This window comes from Bufo gargarizans, chromosome 1 (assembly GCF_014858855.1).
Source record: "Bufo gargarizans isolate SCDJY-AF-19 chromosome 1, ASM1485885v1, whole genome shotgun sequence".
NCBI classification, from domain to species: Eukaryota; Metazoa; Chordata; class Amphibia; order Anura; family Bufonidae; genus Bufo; species Bufo gargarizans.
In genome coordinates this window covers 122,320,903-122,341,097 of record NC_058080.1, presented here as the reverse complement: position 1 = coordinate 122,341,097, position 20,195 = coordinate 122,320,903, and the positions used below count along the sequence as shown (strand labels likewise).

The 20,195-nt window shown below is 45.2% G+C and overlaps 1 protein-coding gene across 1 annotated transcript in view; it reads left to right on the top strand.

The window, feature by feature from the left end:
• LOC122934399 (caspase-3-like) overlaps positions 1–20,195 on the top strand; it is a 45,681-nt gene that overhangs the window by 1,817 nt on the left and 23,669 nt on the right. Inside the window, exons 2-3 of the mRNA XM_044289869.1 lie at positions 5,927–6,020; positions 8,586–8,716. Of these exons, the coding sequence (XP_044145804.1) occupies positions 5,950–6,020; positions 8,586–8,716 (202 nt within the window). The 5' untranslated portion in view covers positions 5,927–5,949. The remainder of the gene's footprint in view (positions 1–5,926; positions 6,021–8,585; positions 8,717–20,195) is intronic.

Below are 20,195 nucleotides of genomic sequence, written 5' to 3'. Positions count from 1 at the left end.
GCCTCCAGTCATGGACTTTGCTTTGAGGCTCTTTTATATAACTTGCTGTGTAGCTGTGGCCACTTACTTTCTTTAGTATGGTGTCTTTGGCTATATAGTAATGCAGCGCCTCCTGCATGTGACTTCTGCTCTGTCCTGCATTCAGCTCCATACATGTCTGTGTGCATAGAGCAGATGAATGTCCTGCTGTTTGTAGGACTTGTTTTTCCGGTGTCCCAGCCTTGATTTCTTTGAAACGGAGGTCACTCTTCATGTATACGTGACCTAGGCTGCTGTAGTGTGAATGCCTTGCTGCAGTGTACGTATTCTTGTCAGATCAGGTCAGGTCTCTTGGGCCCCTGCATGCAGGGTGTGGATTGTTTTTTATACACATTGTGACCGAGCTGACTATGACAGATATCCCATCTCGCTCGGCCAAAGTGTAAACAGTCACAAGCTTTGCAAGTCAGGCTCTTAGTGTGCACTTGCACGTGGCGCAATTTTCTGCAAAAAGTCCACGCCATAAAGACACCTCCGTGTTAGCCTCTGGGGACGAAAAGTGTCAATACCTGGATATAACATTCCAAAGCGGGACAGAGCGCTAATACAGGTTTTAGGCTTAAGCAAATCGAGCTTCAGATCATGGATCTGAAGTTGATTGGTTCAAATACTTTGATGTTAATGCTGTTTCCGTACAGCAATAAAATATATTGGCACCATGGAGTCAAGCGTTATCTGCGCGACTTTGGTAAATGACATTGGTATGCCTATCTGCATTATAATGATAAAATAGGAATTATAATTTAGAATCAGAAAAAAGGAATCCAAATTCGGCTTTGGTCCTGGCAGGTACCTCGGTACCAAAGCTAGCTTCAGATTCCGATTTTAAATAGTTTTAAAATACACAGATGTGAATACAGTAGGAATTCACTAAAGTCCCCATCGAGACGACGTTTGGCTCCATGGAGCCAATACATTTTAATAAATGTAATAAAAACTATCCTTCTCAATGCAGTTACATCAGAAGAATGAAGGAAGGAATTAGTAGATGTACCTCTTCACGATTGGGGCTTTTTTCAGTTAAAGCGGTTGTCCTACGAAAAATATTCTACAGTTTTCAAACCAGCCCCTGGATCTGAATACTTTTGTAATTGCATGTAATTTAAAAAATTTAGCATAGCCACTGATCTATTCAATAAAATGTATCTGTATAGCGCCACCTGCTTTTTCTTTTTTTGTTTGTTTGTTTTTTGTCCTGCTCACTGAGAAGGCCGTCAACTGCCCCTGAGCTGTGATAGGCAGAACATGGACACGCCCTCTTAGCTGCAGCAGAAAAGACACTCCCCCTGAGCTGTCAGCCTGATATAAATGTAGCAGAGCAATGAATGAGGTGGTCTCTGGATCCATGTGAGGTACAGGGCTGGTTCTAGCTTTGTTAGAAAGAGACTGTTGTGTACTTCATAATGTCTGATTCTAATTAGAGGGGCACTAACTCTCCTTAGGGAGAGAGCACCTTAATCAGTGTGAGGAGACTTAGGCTGAGTTAACACGGGCGATATTTCCGCGCGGGTGCAATGCAGGAGGTGAACACATTGCACCCGCACTGAATCTGGACCCATTCATTTCTATGGGGCTGTGCACATGAGCTGTTATTTTCACGCATCACTTATGCGTTGCGTGAAAATCGCAGCATGCTCTATATTGTGACGTCATATTACATGATCCATCACTGTGGTGATTGGACCATGTGATCTGACGTCACCACAGATCCTTTAGCCGGCAGCTCATAATTAAAGAAGTAAGAAGAGACCGGCAGCTACGCGATCAAGAGGAGAAGGTGAGTTAATTAATTATTTTTTAACCCTCAATTGACCACCTACTAAGCATTCTGTATTAAAGAATGCTATTATTTTGCCTTATAACCATGTTAGAAGGGAAAATAATACAATCTATACAACCTTGAACCCAAACCTGAACTTCTGTGAAGAACTTTGGGTCTGGATACCACAGTCAGTTTTTTAGCATGCGCGTGCAAAACGCATTGCACCCGCGCGATAAAAACTGAACAACAGAACGCAATCGCAGTCAAAACTGATTGCAATTGGGTACTTACTCGTGCTGGTTTGCTGCAACGCATCCGGACACGCTCGTGTGAACTCAGCCTTATAGGCCATACACGCTCCTCTGGAATTCTGGGAGGGAAGAGATGCAAATGAGAGCTTGTTAAGAGCTCATTTGCATCCCTTCCCTCCCTGATTCTAATTAGTAATGAGATAAACACCTTTAATCTATGAGACAGAATCTCTCGCCGAACCAAGCAGTAAGGTGTACAATTTGGCTTTGTATTTATTTTTTCAACTTTTGTGAAAGTAGACCGTCCATACGTAACTGATATATTATTGAATAGTAAAATGTAAATGGTCACACTTCAGATGTATTTTCTGTACTATGTATCGAGTATGATTAATAATTAAGATGATGTGCTACAAAAAATGTGACACGTGAATGGCCCTCAGACTCTCATCGTTCTGTCCCCTCAGCTGTCTACATATTTTGGCTGCTACTGAGCAAGTGTCCCAGCAGCTGCTATCTCTCTATCTCTCCTGCTCTGCCCCTAGTCATGTGCTTTAGGACCAAGCCATTTTAGGCCATCGAAACCACACTTTTTTTTTTTTTTTTTTCTGTTTGTTTTTTGTCATAACAGAATTTAGACTTTTTTTTTTTTTTTTTTGGGGGGGGGGGGACATAAAGGGACTCTAAACTAATGTTTAGACCTGCAGTATAGTACAGTACTGTGTATGGGACAGGCAGCAGGACGTCTACAATGTGACACCAGCCTCAGCAGTGATTGGCGCAGTCAGGGGTAATTTCTCTCCTCTTACAGCTGCATTGGGAGTGTGGCTGTGTATTAAAGCCGTAAGATGATCTTGTGGACACAGTAGCAATGGAACCCCACCCAGGCCAGTGATACTAGTCATGAAGTCACTGGGCCAGCGGTAAACGGTGAGAAGGCCACGGCGCTGCTGGAGCGCCGCTGCCTTCTCCAACAGCTGATCGTCGGGGGTCCCGGGTGTCTGACCCCTGCAGATCAGATGCTGATTATCTATCCAGAGGATAGATCATCAGTTTAAACTAACTGCAGAACCCCTTTAAATGAGACTGAACTGCCACTAGGCCCTGACAGCAATGAATGTGACGTCACTGGCATAAGAAGAACCCCGACGTCCGACATGCGGGACCCCTGCCAATCAGCTGTTTGAGAAGGCATCGGTGCTCCTGTGAGCACTTCAGCCTTCTACATGCTCACTAAGCTCAGTGTCGTACATTTGTATAGCGGCTGTGCTTGGTATTGCGCTCAGCCTCTAACTTGAATGGGGCTGAGCTGTGCCTAGGCCTGTGATGGCTAACCTCTGCCGCTCCAGCCGTGGTAAAACCACAATTCCCAAGATGTACACTTGCTTGGCTGTTCTCAGAACTCCACTGAAATGAATGGACCACAGATGGAGTGCCGGAGGTTAGACGTCACTGGCCTAGGCCATGTGATCGATTAATGTTGTCTACTGTGATCATTGCTGCCTTCTCAAACAGCTCATTGGTGTCGGACCCCCACCAATCAGTATTAAAATCCCAGACAACCCCTTTAACATTTCCTCTATAGTAGTGAGATATCTCTCAACAGCGGAGTGGAAAATATGAGACGAGAAAACAGTCTCAGAATGGCCTGGATAAGTAAAAGCGTTTTAAAGTTATCACCACATAAAGTGACACGTGACAGATTTGCAAAAAATGTCTTGGCCCTTAAGGTAAAATATGGCAGGGTCCTGAAGGGGTTAACAAAAAAATGTGATGTAAACAATGGGTAATTTCCTGATGACACATTCGGAAAAGCCCTAGAACTGCAGCTGTCCTGACGTTTTCTCTGTATATGTTCAGTATTTTGATGGCTTATTTCACAGTATATATTTTATGGCCATCTATATTTTTGATCATGAACAGATATAGTTTTTCTACATTTTATGTTGGGCATCTGACTATATCGATACATTTGAACAATGCCTTAACAGCAGTTCTGTGCTAACTGCTGAGGTGCAGTGGGAGGCACATAGGCCCTGATTTATCATACCTTCACTCCAGAATTCTGGCATCAATAGGGCTTTTGTGACTTTTTGCATTTTTTACACCACTCACTCCAGTTTTGTAATGTGGATGAAAAAGTGGATGCGATCAGCTATGTTAAGGAGTTTCACTCCAGATTTATCATTGCGCCTTTTTTTAAAAGTCGCAATCTTACTCCAGGAGGAGGGTAGAGTAGGAAAACTAAAGTAGCTTTTCTAGACAGAAGTGTTAGGCTGGTTTCACACGGGCGTTGCGGGAACATGCATGATTTTTCCGCGCGAGTGCAAAACATTGTAATGCGTTTTGCACTCGCGTGAGAAAAATCGTGCATGTTTGGTACCTGAACTTCTTCACAGAAGTTCGAGCTTGGGATCGGTGTTCTGTAGATTGTATTATTTTCCCTTATGGTTATAAGGGAAAATAATAGCATTCTGAATACAGAATGCATAGTAAAATAGCGCTGGAGGGGTTAAAAAAAAATAAAAAATATAATTTAACTTACCTTAATCCACTTGATCGCGAAGCCGGCATCTCCTTCTGTCTTCATCTTAGCTGTGTGCAGTAACAGGACCTGTGGTGATGTCACTCCGGTCATCACATGATCCATTTACCATGGTAAATGATCATGTGATGACCGGAGTGACAGTCACCACAGGTCCTGTTACTGCACACAGCTAAGATGAAGACAGAAGGAGATGCCGGCTGCGCGATCAAGTGGATTAAGGTGAGTTAAATATTATTTTATTTTATTTTTTTAACCCCTCCAGCGCTATTTTACTATGCATTCTGTTCTCAGAATGCTATTATTTTCCCTTGTAACCATGTTATAAGGGAAAATAATAATGATCGGCTCTCCATCCCGATCGTCTCCTAGCAACCGTGCGTGAAAATCGCACAGCACTTGCTTGCGGATGCTTGCGATTTTCACGCAGCCCCATTTACTTCTATGGTGCCTGCGTGGCGTGGATTATCGCAACACACAATATAGAACATGCTGCGATTTTCACACAAATGCGTGAAAATCACCGCTTGTATGCACAGCCCCATAGAAATTAATGGGTCCAGATTCAGTGCAGGTGCAATGCGTTCACATCACGCATCGCATCCGTGTGGAATACTCGCCCGTGTGAAAGGGACCTTAGGTTTAAGGACCAGCCAAATTTATCAAACAACCTGTGACTTTTGATAAATGTGGCACAAAGTATTACAACACAGACTCAAGCAAAACTGACTTCACCTATTCCACTCCTGATAAATTCCCCCCACAATCCTCGGAGCCGAGAAGAAGTGAGTAAATATAATACAATGAGATCACTCCCCCTGGAGGCAGACGAGGACTGTTAGGCACATTACCTCACAAAGATGAAGTCATCGTTGACTGCAGGCTCTGCTGTGTGACCTGGAGTCAATAATTCATGGTTGCATGCTCATTTTCTTCTGTGCTTTAGGAAAGGAAGCTTTTATTATTTACGGAGGCAGTGCCTGAATGTGTGAACAGTCTCGATTCACTACTGTGCCTCCGGTCACAGTTTCCCCAATCACTGCAGCATAATTTACAGCAGAATAGAGGACGCTGCAGCGTGTAAGATAAGCCTTACAGCACATAGTATCATGGAGATTGTGAGCCCTCTCTCCTTCTGTACCAGTTTGTGACTCGTCTTGTTTATGATTATTGCTATTGTCTGTATTATGTATGTATACCTCTTCTCATATATATACAGTGCTATGGAATGACTGGCGCTTTAATAATAATACTGAACAGAGCCATACCAGAAGCATAGGAACATATTACAGATTAGTGTCTAAAACAGTCATATGATTGCTTTTATAGGCTTAAAAGAAAGAAGAGGCAGAATGGCAGACACCCAGAATGGCGCCCACACAGATGACCATACTGACGCCGGACCCTATATATCTAGCAAGAAGTAAGTGTTGCGTGATATGTTCATTATATCCTACCGTAATACCTTTGTTTAATTAGAATTATTTGAACCTTTATCTATATGTCTATTTACATGCCACCCAAGGCCTCAACATTAAAATCACTGATATGTAACATGTATAACATCAGTCTATTTATAGTAGTTCTTGCCAAGGGAAGGGAAATTATTAGGAAGAAAGTGAACAGTCTGTTCTTTAAAGGGGTTCTGTGGGAATTAAGAAAATGAAAATACTTACCATATTTTTCGCCCATAGGACGCACCTAGGTTTTTGAGGAGAAAAATAATAAAACAAATATTTTGAACCAAAAGGTGTCCTTTTGGTGGGTTTTTAACTAATGGGGAATCTGTGGATGGCACTGTTATGGGGGCATCTGTGGATGGCATGACACTGCTATGGAGGCAGGCATCTTCTACTACACCGGGCCCCGCTTACTGTAGTATAATCATATCTAACTTGTAGGTATTGTTAAACTATTCAAATCATCTGAAATCCAGCACTTGTAGTACTTGCTACTAACTTCGTAGCAGCCAGGAGGCCAAGTGGGTGCTGGCAGTGTGACTCACTACATCACGCACCTGCTTCATTCATAAAGTGGGCAGAGCAGGCGCGTGGCGTAGTGAGTTACGCTGCTGCCCGCCCGGCCTCCTGTTACGAAGTTAGTAGTAAGTACTACAAGCGGTGGATTTCAGATGATTTGAATAGTTTAACAATACTTACAGGTTAGATATGATTATACTACTGTGAGCGGGGCACGGTGTAGTAGAATACAGTGACTGCACCGAGCTCCGCTGCCATTACAGAACCAGATGCCAGCCCCCAGACCCTCCTCCCTCTCAGCCGATACACCCGATGGCCGCAGCATTTGCCCCATAAGACGCACTGCTATTTTTCCACCACTTTTGGGGGGGGAAGCGTCTTTTATAGGGCGAAAAATACGGTAAATATTACTTTATTATAAATATATTCTCAAATACCTGTCATTAGTTATAATGGCTTGTTTTGTCTAGGTAGTAATCCTCAGGGATAATAAAATGGCCGCCGTCCTATTAGTACACACAAAACCTGTCCTAATCACACAGGAGGACATGTTCCTTCACAACACTGGGCTAAAGAGCTGCCTCATCCTCCTTTCCTACTTGTCAGGGATTATGATCCTAAATACAGCTGATAAGATTTTCAGCTGAATCTCTGTAGGAATGGAGTTCATGAGGAGACACGAAGTACAGAGAGGAATCTCTGTAGGAATGGAGTTCATGAGGAGACACGAAGTACAGAGAGGAGGGTGAGGATGTGGTCAATGAGCAGCAGCACTTGTAAGCCATCTCCATTACCACAGCCCCCCATTGCAACAGTCTGTCCTGTTCGTCCTCTCTGTATTTCATGTCTTCTAAAAGTTGAAGTCCCCTGGTGTTTTATACAAAAATAAAAGTTTCAAGTGTAGAAAAAAAGCCCCTTTCTCCTCATCAAGCTTTTTGCTACCCCATCAGGTTAATGCCATAGAAAAATTTTTTATTTTTTTTTGACAGAACAGCCATTTGCCTCCAAAAGTCATAAAATCAAGCAATAAAAAAGTTGTATGTATCCCCAAGTGTTAAAAATTTCAATTTCACCTCATCCTGCAAAAAAAAAGAGCCCTTTCAAGAAAGCGGCAAAGGAAGCAGAAAATCACTACTTGCACAAAATGTTTTGCTCAAGTGGTATTGAAAGAGTTGCAAACACGCAGTTTGCGAATTAATTTATTTTTTTCATGCCAGAAAACTGGCGGGCATAATATGGTAAAATTAGGCTGTATATTATTTTAATGGCATGCCAAATCCCGGCCATTTCAGTTGCATAAAAACAGTTGATGTGTTTTTTTTTTTTGTTTGTTTGTTTTAAATGTAATTTTAGTGACTTATTTTATTTAAAAAATAAATGAAGCTTACGATAAACTTATGTTTTATATTCGGAATCCTAGAAGGAGTTCCCCACTTGGAAGTACCCTATGTTAGTCAGAGCGAATGGCTGCAGGGGAGGGTGATTTTGTCTTCCATAGATGTGCATGTGCTGATCTGACGCTGGGTTCAGACCTGAGCGTTCGGAAACGAGCGCTCTGTATGCGCGATTGTACGGGCGTTTACAATCGCGCATACAGAGACTGGCGTTCACACATTGTCGCGCGTTCCCGAATTTCTATGTGCGGGAACGCGCGACAAACGCCCAAAAAAAAGCTAAAGCACTTGTTTGAGCGTCGGGCGTTTTACAGCGCGATCGTACGCGCTGTAAAACGCCCAGGTGAGAACCATTCCCATAGGGAATCATTGGTTCTTGCCTGTTGTGCGTTTTACAGCGCGTAGGAACGCGCTGTAAAACGCTCAGGTGTGAACCCAGCGTAAGAGTGAGAAGTGGTTCAGCGTTACTTAAGCTCCATCTTTCCCCATCTTGGCTAAGCACAGGGGAAATACCAGCAATGAAGAATTTCTTTATTATTCATGTGTGCCTAAATATAAGTGATATAATATTATTATTATTATTATATACTTTATTGCTGTCTTACCCTTTTCCAGTGTAAACCTAAAAGGTGGTGCAGTAATAGAGCAAGCATCAAAATTTTCTCATCGATTCACATATAAGATGGACTATCCAGAAATGGGATTGTGTGTCATTATCAACAACAAGAACTTTCATCCGTCCACAAGTAAGCAAGATCAATGCTTTTATAGTAGATTATTACATTAAGTGTATAAGCAAAAATTCTATTAATGTACTACTTGTAGATGGTACAGAAAAACTGCAGTGGTGTCCCAGCGGCAAATATAGCAGAAAACATTGCAAAACCACCTTCAACATCCATTACGTCACTATTCTAAAGTCTCTGATCCATATTCATTTGTGTATTCTTCTTTTTCCTGACAAAAAATGGTTCAAACGATATTGGCCCGGCGAGATAGACATAAACATCTCAAAAAGAGTTCAGTCAAGAACCTGATTATTTTGTGCAATCAGTAAAATAGGGTACAAGTGTCTATGCAAAAATATAAATGGTTTATTATACAATAGTTTAAAATAAAATCAAAAATTAATCAATGTAAATTTCAATAATATACTATGATATGCAGTACCCAGAATTCACCACTATATGGTGCCAACAAAACACTACTCAACCAACACAAAAATATTATGCTATACGGCTGTAAAACTGTGAGAGATATACAATCAATGGGTTATGCGAAAAACTCAATCAAGAAATTAGCGGGTATCTCGCTAAGTATCAAGCCAATTAATTTAGATCAATACTACATAAAACTAAAATTATATTACCCAGTGATGTGCAGAGTCTTGGGGCAGTCAGCTCTCAAATGTTTCTCCAGAGATATCTTTCTTTTTCTTTCTTTTTCTCTCTCTTTTTTTTCTCTCTTTTTAGGTATCTGGTTTCTTAACCCAAAACGTATCAGATGAACACACCCTCCTAGTTTGGAACTTTCCAATCATTGTTGGATGGGCGTGTGCATTGATAAGGAGCGTGATGTCATAATACTACCCAGAATGCACTTTTGCTACTGATGTAGTATTAACTGCTCATATCTAGGTGGCACTGTTGTATAAGCATCATACAATTAAGGGTTAACTCATACATGCCTGATATTTTCAATACTACACACCTCTGACATCTGGAGGCCTTGTCTTAGAGCCGAGGGACAAACTTTGATACATGAATGTATACTTTGAGGACCATGTAGACAATTCTCACACTGTGGAATTCATGTTCAGATAAGAAATACAATGAGGCCTCTAAATCTGCAGGTGCGGTGTATCTTCTAACTGTCTAAATGTATAATATATTGTTACAATAACACTAGCTTTTTAAATGGCACAGTAATCTTCCCATGGACTTAATTCGGCCTACATGAAAATTCATACAAAACAGTGAATATAAATCAACATTGCTCTTAACCACTTTAACCCCGCTAGCTGAAACACCCTGAATGACCAGGCCACTTTTTACACTTCTGCACTACACTACTTTCACCGTTTATTGCTCGGTCATGCAACTTACCACCCAAATGAATTTTACCTCCTTTTCTTCTCACTAATAGAGCTTTCATTTGGTGGTATTTTATTGCTGCTGACATTTTTACTTTTTTTGTTATTAATCGAAATTTTACGATTTTTTTGCAAAAAAATGACATTTTTCACTTTCAGCTGTAAAATTTTCCAAAAAAAACGACATCCATATATAAATTTTTCGATAAATTTATAGTTCTACATGTCTTTGATAAAAAAAAAATGTTTGGGCAAATAAAAATGGTTTGGGTAAAAGTTATAGCGTTTACAAACTAAGGTACAAAAATGTGAATTTCCGCTTTTTGAAGCAGCTCTGACTTTCTGAGCACCTGTCATGTTTCCTGAGGTTCTACAATGCCCAGACAGTAGAAAAACCCCACAAATGACCCCATTTAGGAAAGTAGACACCCTAAGGTATTCGCTGATGGGCATAGTGAGTTCATAGAACTTTTTATTTTTTGTCACAAGTTAGCGGACAAAAAATAAAAAATTCTAGGAACTCGCCATGCCCCTCACAGAATACCTTGGGGTGTCTTCTTTCCAAAATGGTGTCACTTGTGGCGTAGTTATACTGCCCTGGCAATTTAGGGGCCCATATGTGTGAGAAGTACTTTGCAATCGAAATGTGTAAAAAATGGCCTGAGAAATCCGAAAGGTGCACTTTGGAATATGTGCCCCTTTGCCCACCTAGGCTGCAATAAAGTGTCACACATCTGGTGTCGCCGTAGTCAGGAGAAGTTGGGGAATGTGTTTTGGGGTGTCATTTTATATATACGTATGCTGGGTGAGAGAAATATCTTGACAAAAGACAACTTTTCCAATTTTTTTATACAAAGTTGGCATTTGACCAAGATATTTATCTCACCCAGCATAGGTATATGTAAAATGACACCCCAAAACACATTGCCCAACTTCTCCTGAGTACGGCGATACCAGATGTCACACTTTTTTGCAGCCAAGGTGGGCAAAGGGGCACATATTCCAAAGTGCACCTTTCGGATTTCGCAGGCCATTTTTTACACATTTTGATTGCAAAGTACTTCTCACACATTTGGGCCCCTAAATTGCCAGGGCAGTATAACTACCCCACAAGTGACCCCATTTTGGAAAAAAGACACCTCAAGGTATTCCGTGAGGGACACGGCGAGTTCCTAGAATTTTTTATTTTTTGGCACAAGTTAGCGGAAATTGATATTTTTTTTTTTGTATTTTCTCACAAAGTCTCCCCTTTCCGCTAACTTGGGACAAAAATTTCAATCTTTCATGGACTCAATATGCCCCTCACGGAATACCTTGGGGTGTCTTCTTTGCGAAATGGGGTCACATGTGGGGTATTTATACTGCCCTGGCATTTTAGGGGCCCTAAAGCGTGAAAAGAAGTCTGGAATATAAATGTCTAAAAAAATTTACGCATTTGGATTCCGTGAGGGGTATGGTGAGTTCATGTGAGATTTTATTTTTTGACACAAGTTAGTGGAATATGAGACTTAGTAAGAAAAAACAAACAAAAAATTTCCGCTAACTTGTGCCCAAAAAAATGTCTGAATGGAGCCTTACAGGGGGGTGATCAGGGAGTCTATATGGGGTGATCACCCCCCTGTCATTGATCACCCCCCTGTAAGGCTCCATTCAGACGTCCGTATGATTTTTTTACGGATACATGGATCGGATCCTGCAAAACACATGCGGACGTCTGAATGGAGCCTTACAGGGGGTAATCAATGACAGAGGGGTGATCACCCATATAGACTCCCTGATCACCTCCGTCATTGATCACCCCCCTGTAAGGCTCCATTCAGACGTCCGTATGATTTTTTACGGATACATGGATCGGATCCGCAAAACACATGCGGACGTCTGAATGAAGCCTTACAGGGGGGTGATCAATGACAGGGAAGTGATCAGGAAGTCTATATGCGTGATCACCCCCTTGTCATTGATCACCCCGCTGTAAGGCTCCATTCAGACGTCCGCATGTGTTTTGCGGATCCGATCCATGTATCAGTGGATCCGTAAAAATCATACGAACGTCTGAATGGAGCCTTACAGGGGGGTGATCAATGACAGGGAAGTGATCAGGAAGTCTATATGCGTGATCACCCCCTTGTCATTGATCACCCCCCCTGTAAGGCTCCATTCAGACGTCCGCATGTGTTTTGCGGATCCGATCCATGTATCAGTGGATCCGTAAAAATCATACGGACCTCTGAATGGAGCCTTACAGGGGGTGATCAATGACAGAGGGGTGATCAGGGAGTCTATATGGGGTGATCAGGGGTGATCAGTGGTTCATAAGGGGTTAATAAGTGACAGGGGGGGGTAGTGTAGTGTGGTGTTTTGTGGTACTTTACACAGCTACCTATGTCCTCTGGTGGTCGATCCTAACAAAAGGGACCACCAGAGGACCAGGTAGCAGGTATATTAGACGCTGTTATCAAAACAGCGTCTAATATACCTGTTAGGGGTTAAAAAAATCACATCTCCAGCCTGCCAGCGAACGATCGCCGCTGGCAGGCTGGAGATCCACTCACTTACCTCCGGTTCCTATGAGCGCGCGTGCCTGTGTGCGCGCGTTCACAGGAAATCTCACGTCTCGCGAGATGACGCGTATATGCGTGACTGTGCGCAGCGCTGCCACCTCCGGACCGCACATCTGCGTTAGGCGGTCCGGAGGTGGTTAAAGGCAATGAATACCCATTATAACTAAAAATAAGTAGATATAACTGCTTACACTTATGAAAAGGCACAACAAAATGAGCAAGTTCTTCCCATCGGACTCGCAGCGTGAGTATGCGGCAGCTCCCGTCCTGACCTCCCAGCACTGAGGGGGTCACATAGCATCATAAATCAATATAAGTCTATGTAAATCTTACAGTTCTGGAATATATTGTATAACACTGATATAATGCTATCAATGTTATCCAATACATTCCAGAATTGTAAGGGTTACATAGCATCATAAAGCAATATAATGCTATGTGACCCCCCTCAGTGCTGGACGGTCAGGACGGAGGCTGCCCCATACCCGTGCTGTGGGTCCGATGTGTGAGTATGCGGCCTATATAAACAGAAAGATGTAGATTTGTCCATTTGCTAGTTAAAAATAGTTACATTTATAATTATCACCATCCCGGTCACACAAACAAAGTTTGTGAAGATTAAAGGAGTAGGTAAGGATGAGCTAATCGATTTGTTCATCAAATAGAGTTTTCAGCTGCAAGGGGCTGTTCCCGCTGCTGAAGAAGTTCCTCCTGAAGCTTGATTGACAGGACCGGACATCATATATTTTTATATTTAGGGTCATGTATATGTTTTGATGAATTTTATGAATCATGTTCACCTTTTGGGTTCACATTAGGGTCAATGGAAATGATCCAAATACAGAGAAGGTTATATTATTATGTTATAGATATATATAGTGATAAGGGGGTTGAAGTGATCTGAGGAGATATCCCTGGTAGATACAGGATAATCATTGACTTCTGATGAGACATGTGTTAGACTATTACTTATTTATTCTTCATTAATTATTTCTTAAATGTATATATCAGGATAGAGGAATGAATTTGATGAATAAGGAGAGGTATCTAATCATGTAGTTAATCTATTTACTTGCTTAGTATCTATGATATATATTTAAGACTAACTGTATTGCTCATGATGAGTGTAACCCTTTTGTTCTATCAGGGTTTTTAGTGATGGTTGTGTCCCCCGGGTTTTAGGTCCTTCTCCTTCTCCTCCTCTCCCCTTTTTTACTGTACCCCTCGGTTTCCCTACCTCCCTTCCCCTACTCCCTGTTCTTTGATGCATTATAACTGATGCCGTTGCCTCTATTTTTAATACTGAAACCATCGGCTCCATCTGATATCATGGCAGTATGGAGGAAGCAAGTGATGGGGAACTGTCTTCATCCCTGGTGATGGATATTGATGCTACCGAGCGGGTGGACAGAAGCAGGTTTCTGCTAACTACTGGTACCTTTCTAATGCCGTTTTTACGCGATGTAGTATGACAGGACTCGTCAGGGAGGAGCTGTCTCGCCCACGTCAGAGGCGGAAGTGACGTAACGCTCTGATCATTTAGCTGTGGTGTGGGCGGAAGTTAGGTGTGCGGTGTGTTCACACGAAGTAGGGGAAGATGTGGGCGGAAGTGAGGACATGATCTGTCATCTGGAGGTGGGCAATGGGCGGAGTTTCATCAGTCAATGAGGCAGCGGATTGGTTCTCCTCCATCTGAAGCTAGATTTAAGGCTGAGTAATTGGCAGGATAGACACGCCCCTTTGAAAAAGCTTGGCGAAACGTGCGTCAGGGGTCCGCTCACCAGGGATTGAAGGTTTGTTTCCCAGCATTTTTTATGCGTCATTTATATGTGCTGGCTCAGTTTATGTTGATGTGACATGTAGTGGATGCAGGTTATCTACCATGACATCCTTAGTGGGTGTGGGACTTACATACTGCTCCTACTGTTTGGTTTGCATCCTTTTACTAACTGCCAGCACTTGCATTCTGACTTTAACCCTATGTCTCCTCTGAGCCGATGTTGAGATTACCTCTCCTGTTAATGAGGGCTGATTGGAGACAAGGGTTTTGGGTACATATAACATTCCTTGCATATCCATGGTGGGGCGTTGTTCTGTAGCGCCACCACAGTACTGCACTTTATATTATATTTATCATTAATTGTAATTGTGTCGTTTTAAAGTGACATATCAATAAAACATTGTATTTCATATATGTGTGTTCGTTATTGGTTATCATGAGTTTGACTCACATATGATTTCTCAATTTTTGAGGACTTGTTCGGTTATTAGGACCGGACATCTTGCCCAGTGCTGACAATCTCACTACTGCGTGCTTTTCTTAGTAGCGGCGAATGCGCAGACGCTCTGCTTCCAGTAATTGAGCAATGTCCGTTCATGCACTGCTACTCAAAACTGTAACTGCACAGTTGATGCCCCAGTATGGACATCGGCAAATCAAACTGCAGGGAAAGACTCTTGCATCTGAAGAACTCAATTTGACAAACAAATTGATTCACTCATCCTTCTTGAAGATAAACCTCTTCCCCACGCTAGATATATTATGTTATTGGTGTGCCAAAGTAGTAAAAAACCTAAAACTACACATATTTGGTATCACCATAATCGTACTGAACAATGATGAAACTGCTTTTTTCCCGTTACCACCCTAAAAACGGTAATAAAAGTTAAAGGGAACCTGGATTTTGGGAATAGAGCTGAGGACATGGGCTGCTAGATCTCCGCTAGCACATCCGCAATATCCATTCCCCATAGCTCTCTGTGGTTTTATTGTGTAAAAAAAAAAAAAAAAAAACGATTTTATAGATAATGTGATATTTATAGAGCCGGCCGTCACGGAAAATACCAAATATGTCTATTTTATTTTTTTCTATTAACTTTTTTTTATTACTTTTGTGATTTATTATTATTATTTTGTTTTTTTTTATAAAACCATTTATATTTTTTTTATTTTACACTTTGCGTCCCCCATGTGGTCATACAAGACCTCTGGGGAACATAACTTCACTCTGTGTGACGGCCGTCTAAGTAACGGCCGTCACACGGCCCTTTTTAGCACCAGTGAAAGTCAATGGGACTATTCACATGGCCGGTCTTTTAACGGTCAGTGAATAGCGTCCGTCCAAAAAAATAGGACATGTCCTATCTTTGGCCGTTTTCACGGCCGAACGGACCCTATTGAAATCAATGGGATCGTTTTTAACGGCCAATTGACAGGAGTGCACCCGTCTAACGGCTGTTAAAAACGGGTACACAGGCCATTTAGGGGTTAAAAAAAAAAAACTCCTCATCCACTTGCTTGCGGACTGTGGGACTTGGCTGCGGGACTCTTTGGGGGGGCATTATAAAGCTGGGGGCCCTAAAAAAAAAAAACACACTATGGGGGACATTATTTAAGATGGGGCTCTACATTAGGGGCATTATTAAACCTGAGGGCAGCAGCAAAAATTATTTTCTCGTGCTTTTTCCCATTGGGGGACACAGACCATGGGTATAGCTTAGAGGTATTAGTAGGAGGGACACTATGCAAATGAAAGAGCTCCTCCTCCTCGGGCTATACCCCCAGACTCCACCAGGAGGAACTCAGTCTTTGCTTAGTGTCTGGTGAAGGAGGTTGACACTCTCTGATTCTACTCCTTTTTGTTATTTTTATTCTAGATGGGGACACAGGTCGGCATGGCGCCTTCCTGGTCCCCCGTGGAGTGCCCGCCGCCGTCTTTGGGACGTTGCCTGGCTGCCTCCATTTCCCCCCAAGAAGATAAGTGGATCCGGGCTCGACCTGTTAGCTCCGGCATCCCACCAGCTGCTGGGACGCCTGCTGCCTACCCTCCTCCAGAGCACTGTTCTCCTGGATTGGAGTCAGAAGTCTGAAGAGGCGCATCCCTGCTGGTCTGGACATCGAGGGAGCATGCTGAGCAGATAAGTGTTGCAATCCCTCCCCCTCCCTCTGTGTCTATTTGTCTGTGGCTGCCTGGGTGAGCTTGAAGAAGGATCCTGATGGGGCACTTTCTTCATTTTGGCACTGGAGTACTGGCATCTCTTCCCCTTAAACTGTGGGCTTCAGCGCTTCTCTCGTCGGGCCTTGGCTGCTGCGCTCCCTCAGCGCCCGCCGGCAGGCCGCTCCTCCACGTGGTGCGCTTATTTTCGCGCATATTTTCGCGCGCGCGCTTATTTTTCGTGCGCGCGCTTATTTTCGCGCGCTTTTTTCGCGCCATAATGACGCGTTAGGGGAGGCGGAGCCTCGGCATGCCACTCTGACTCTCCTTACACCGGAGACTCTGTTTGCTCATGGCCGTGCAGCTCCTCATCACTCTACTCCGTTTTGTGCCAGGCAAGCTGGTAGCTCAGTGGTACTGCTGCTGTTGCCCCATGTCCAGGCTTTCTGAGTTCAAAGCCCCTTTCAGCCTTCAAAAATTGTTCATATTATTCTAGATGGGGACACAGGTCGGCATGGCGCCTTCCTGGTCCCCCGTGGAATGCCCGCTGCCGTCCTTGGACGCTGCCTGGCTGCCTCCATTGCCCCCCAAAGAAGACAAGTGGATCCGGGCTCGACCTGCAGCTCCGGTATCCCACCAGCTACTGGGTCTCCTGCTGCCACCCTCCACCAGAACACTGCACTCCTGGACAAGGAGTCAGAAGCCTGATGAGGTGCATCCCTGCTGGTCCTGGAGTCGAGGGAGAAGTTCTGCAGGAGCAGACAAGTATTACCTGCATCCCTGCCTTACCCCCTCCTCCACCCCTCCTCCACGTCCCTGGGGGCCTGCGGTCCCCGCTTGGGCATCTGCCATGTCCAGCGCGGCCGCTAAATTGGTCTTAGTCACCAAGGCAACCATGTCCTTTAATCCTGTGGCGCTAACGACTCCATCTCTCTCAGTGGTCCCCACAGTGGGTGACTGACTACGAAGAGGCAGCGTGAGCGGCAGCATCCCACCTCGGATGTCTCTGTCTCTCCACCCCCCTCACCTCGCCGGTGGCGCTTGCGGACTGCTCTTCCCCCTCCCTAGGGAGAGTACTCCGAAGGAGAATTATCCGGCTCGGACGAGCCACGTCCTTTTTGGACTATAGGGCATTTTCAAATCCTGTGACGCCAACCACCTCTCTAAGTGGTTTTCCACAGAAGACGCCCGAATACAAACAGGGAGCGTGAGCAGCAGCATCCCTCCTCGGATGGCTCTGGCTCTCCCCCCCCCCCCCCCCCCCCTCGTCTAGAGGCGCGTTCGGGCGACTCTCCCCTCCCTTAGGGAGCGCAAGTCTGAAGGAGAATTTCCGGCTCTGATTAGGTCATGGAGCGGGACCCCTCGCCTAAGCTCTCCACCAGGGTGGCTGACTTAGTGGTGACTGTCCGAGACACCTTTATTCTCCAAGGGGATTCTCCTCCTTCCACTGGTCAGGAGTTCCCCCTTTTTCCGTCCAGGCAGGCGGAGACTACCATGTTCCCGGTCCATGAGGGATTTTTCCGCGGTCATGTCCAGGGCCTGGGGTGGTCTTAATAAGGTTCTCGACCACCCAGCGCATGAATATACTTTCCTTTCCCTGCTGACGGCGAGGAGAGGTGTCTCCTCCTCCTAAGGTGGATCCTCCGGTGGCCGGATTAGCCAATTATGTGGCCCTTCCTGTCTTAGTCAGTTCCTCTTTCCAGGATGCTGTAGACAGACGCATAGACTCTCTTCCAGGTCCTTTTTTCGCTGGCAGCGCGTCCCTGTGACCTACCTTTCACTCAGCAGGGGTAGCCAGTGCTCTCTCGGTGTGGTTACAACACCACCACCAGGAACTGGCGGTACGAGATGCGGCTACTAACACACTGGAGTTGGTTCTCCAGATGTCTCAGGCTTCTAACATTCTTTGCGAAGCTTCTAGGGACATTGTTTCCCTCTTTGCCCGCAGGTTGGCCATCTCTGTCACTCAGCGCGAAGAGATCTGATTGAAGGTGTGGGACGCTGACGCCTCCACCAAGCGTTCCCTTGCTAATCTCCCCTTTTGGGGTTTCCAGGCCTTGTGGGGATCAGCTGGACGAGTTCGTCTCTGCATGCCTTTTGCCATTTCTCATCTGGTAGGCCGTCGCCTGCTTCCTCCGCCGGGGGTCTCAGGTCGCCCGCAAAGAGGCCTTCCTTTGCACCAGCCTTCCCGGCACTAGAGGGCCCAGTCAGCCCGCCCTGCTGCTCCTAGGCCTATCACATGTCCCGATTGCGGAATCCCACCATTGATTCCTGCGCTTCGCCATTATGGGTCGACACTGTCAGTTTGTCGCCCTTCCTTCGGGTTGGCGACCACCCCGCGGGTCCTTGCCACGGTCCTGGACCGCTCATGGCGCTTCTTCGTACCAGGGGCATTCCTTTGCTGCCCTGTCGGGACGATATCCGGATAGAGGCCCCCCTCTCTACCGCAGACCACGGACAGCGTCCGGATCACTGTTCAGACCCTGGAACGGTTCGGCTGCCTGGTAACTTTCCCAAACTCCTGCCTCTTCCCGTCCCAGAGGCTCTCCTTCCGGAGGGTGATTTTGGACACCTCGGCTGCCAAAGTATTCTACCAGCCTTCAAGTCCTCCCAGGTCCAGGGGGCAGTGTCGCATCTGCTGCGCTCCCCGTGCCTCTCCATTCGGGAATACTTGCAGGTCCTGGGTCTTATGGTAGCCTCTTTCGAGGCCTTTCCATATGCCCAGTTTCACACTCGCCTGGCGCAACAGGAGATCCTTTACCTTTCAGCGGGTTCGGGCAGTTCTCCCTTGGTGGCTGTTCCCAAAGAACCTGAGGTCGGGGAGTTCCTTTCTCGCATTCTCCTGGACGATCGCCGCCACCGATGCCAGCATCCTGGGTTGGGGGGGCGTTTTCCAGTCTCGCACGGTTCAAGGAATTTGGCCGGCGGCAGAGTCTCGCCTTCCAATCAACTTTCTGGAATTGAGGGCGATTTTTTCCGCTCTCTCTCTCCTATTGGACCTCTCTCCTTGCGGGCCTCCCAGTGCGGGTTCAAACGGGCAATGCCGCGGCCGTGGCCTATATCGACCATCAGGACGGGACCCGCAGCCGGATGGTGATGCAGGAGGTGAAGTGAATTCTGACGTGGGCGGAGACTCACGTTCCGGTGTTGTCAGCAGTTTGCATTCCAAGAATGGACAACTGGACAGCGGACTTTCTAAGCCACAACACGGTGGATCCAAGCGAGTGGTCTCTGCATCCAGAAGGGTTCGAAGAAATCTGCCACAGATGGGACCGTCCGGATGTGGACTTAATGGCGTCCGGGTTCAACAACAAGATCCCAGTGGTCCTGGCTCGCGCCCGAGATCCGGAGGCGTACGGATGGATGCGCAGGTGTCTCCGTGGCAGGACTTCAGCCTCCTCTGTTTTCCTCTCCTACCAAAGGGTCTACGCCAGTTCGAGGCGGAAGGGACTCCGACCGTTCTCATCACCCCAGAGTGGCCTCGCCGCGCGTGGTTTTTCGGACGTGGCTCGGTTGCTGGCGGACGCCCCATGGCCTCTTCCCGACGGACAGGACTTACTGTCTCAGGGCCCGTTCTTCCACCGGAATTTGCGGTCTCTTCGTTTACCGGCGTGACTGTTGAAACCGCCATCCTGAT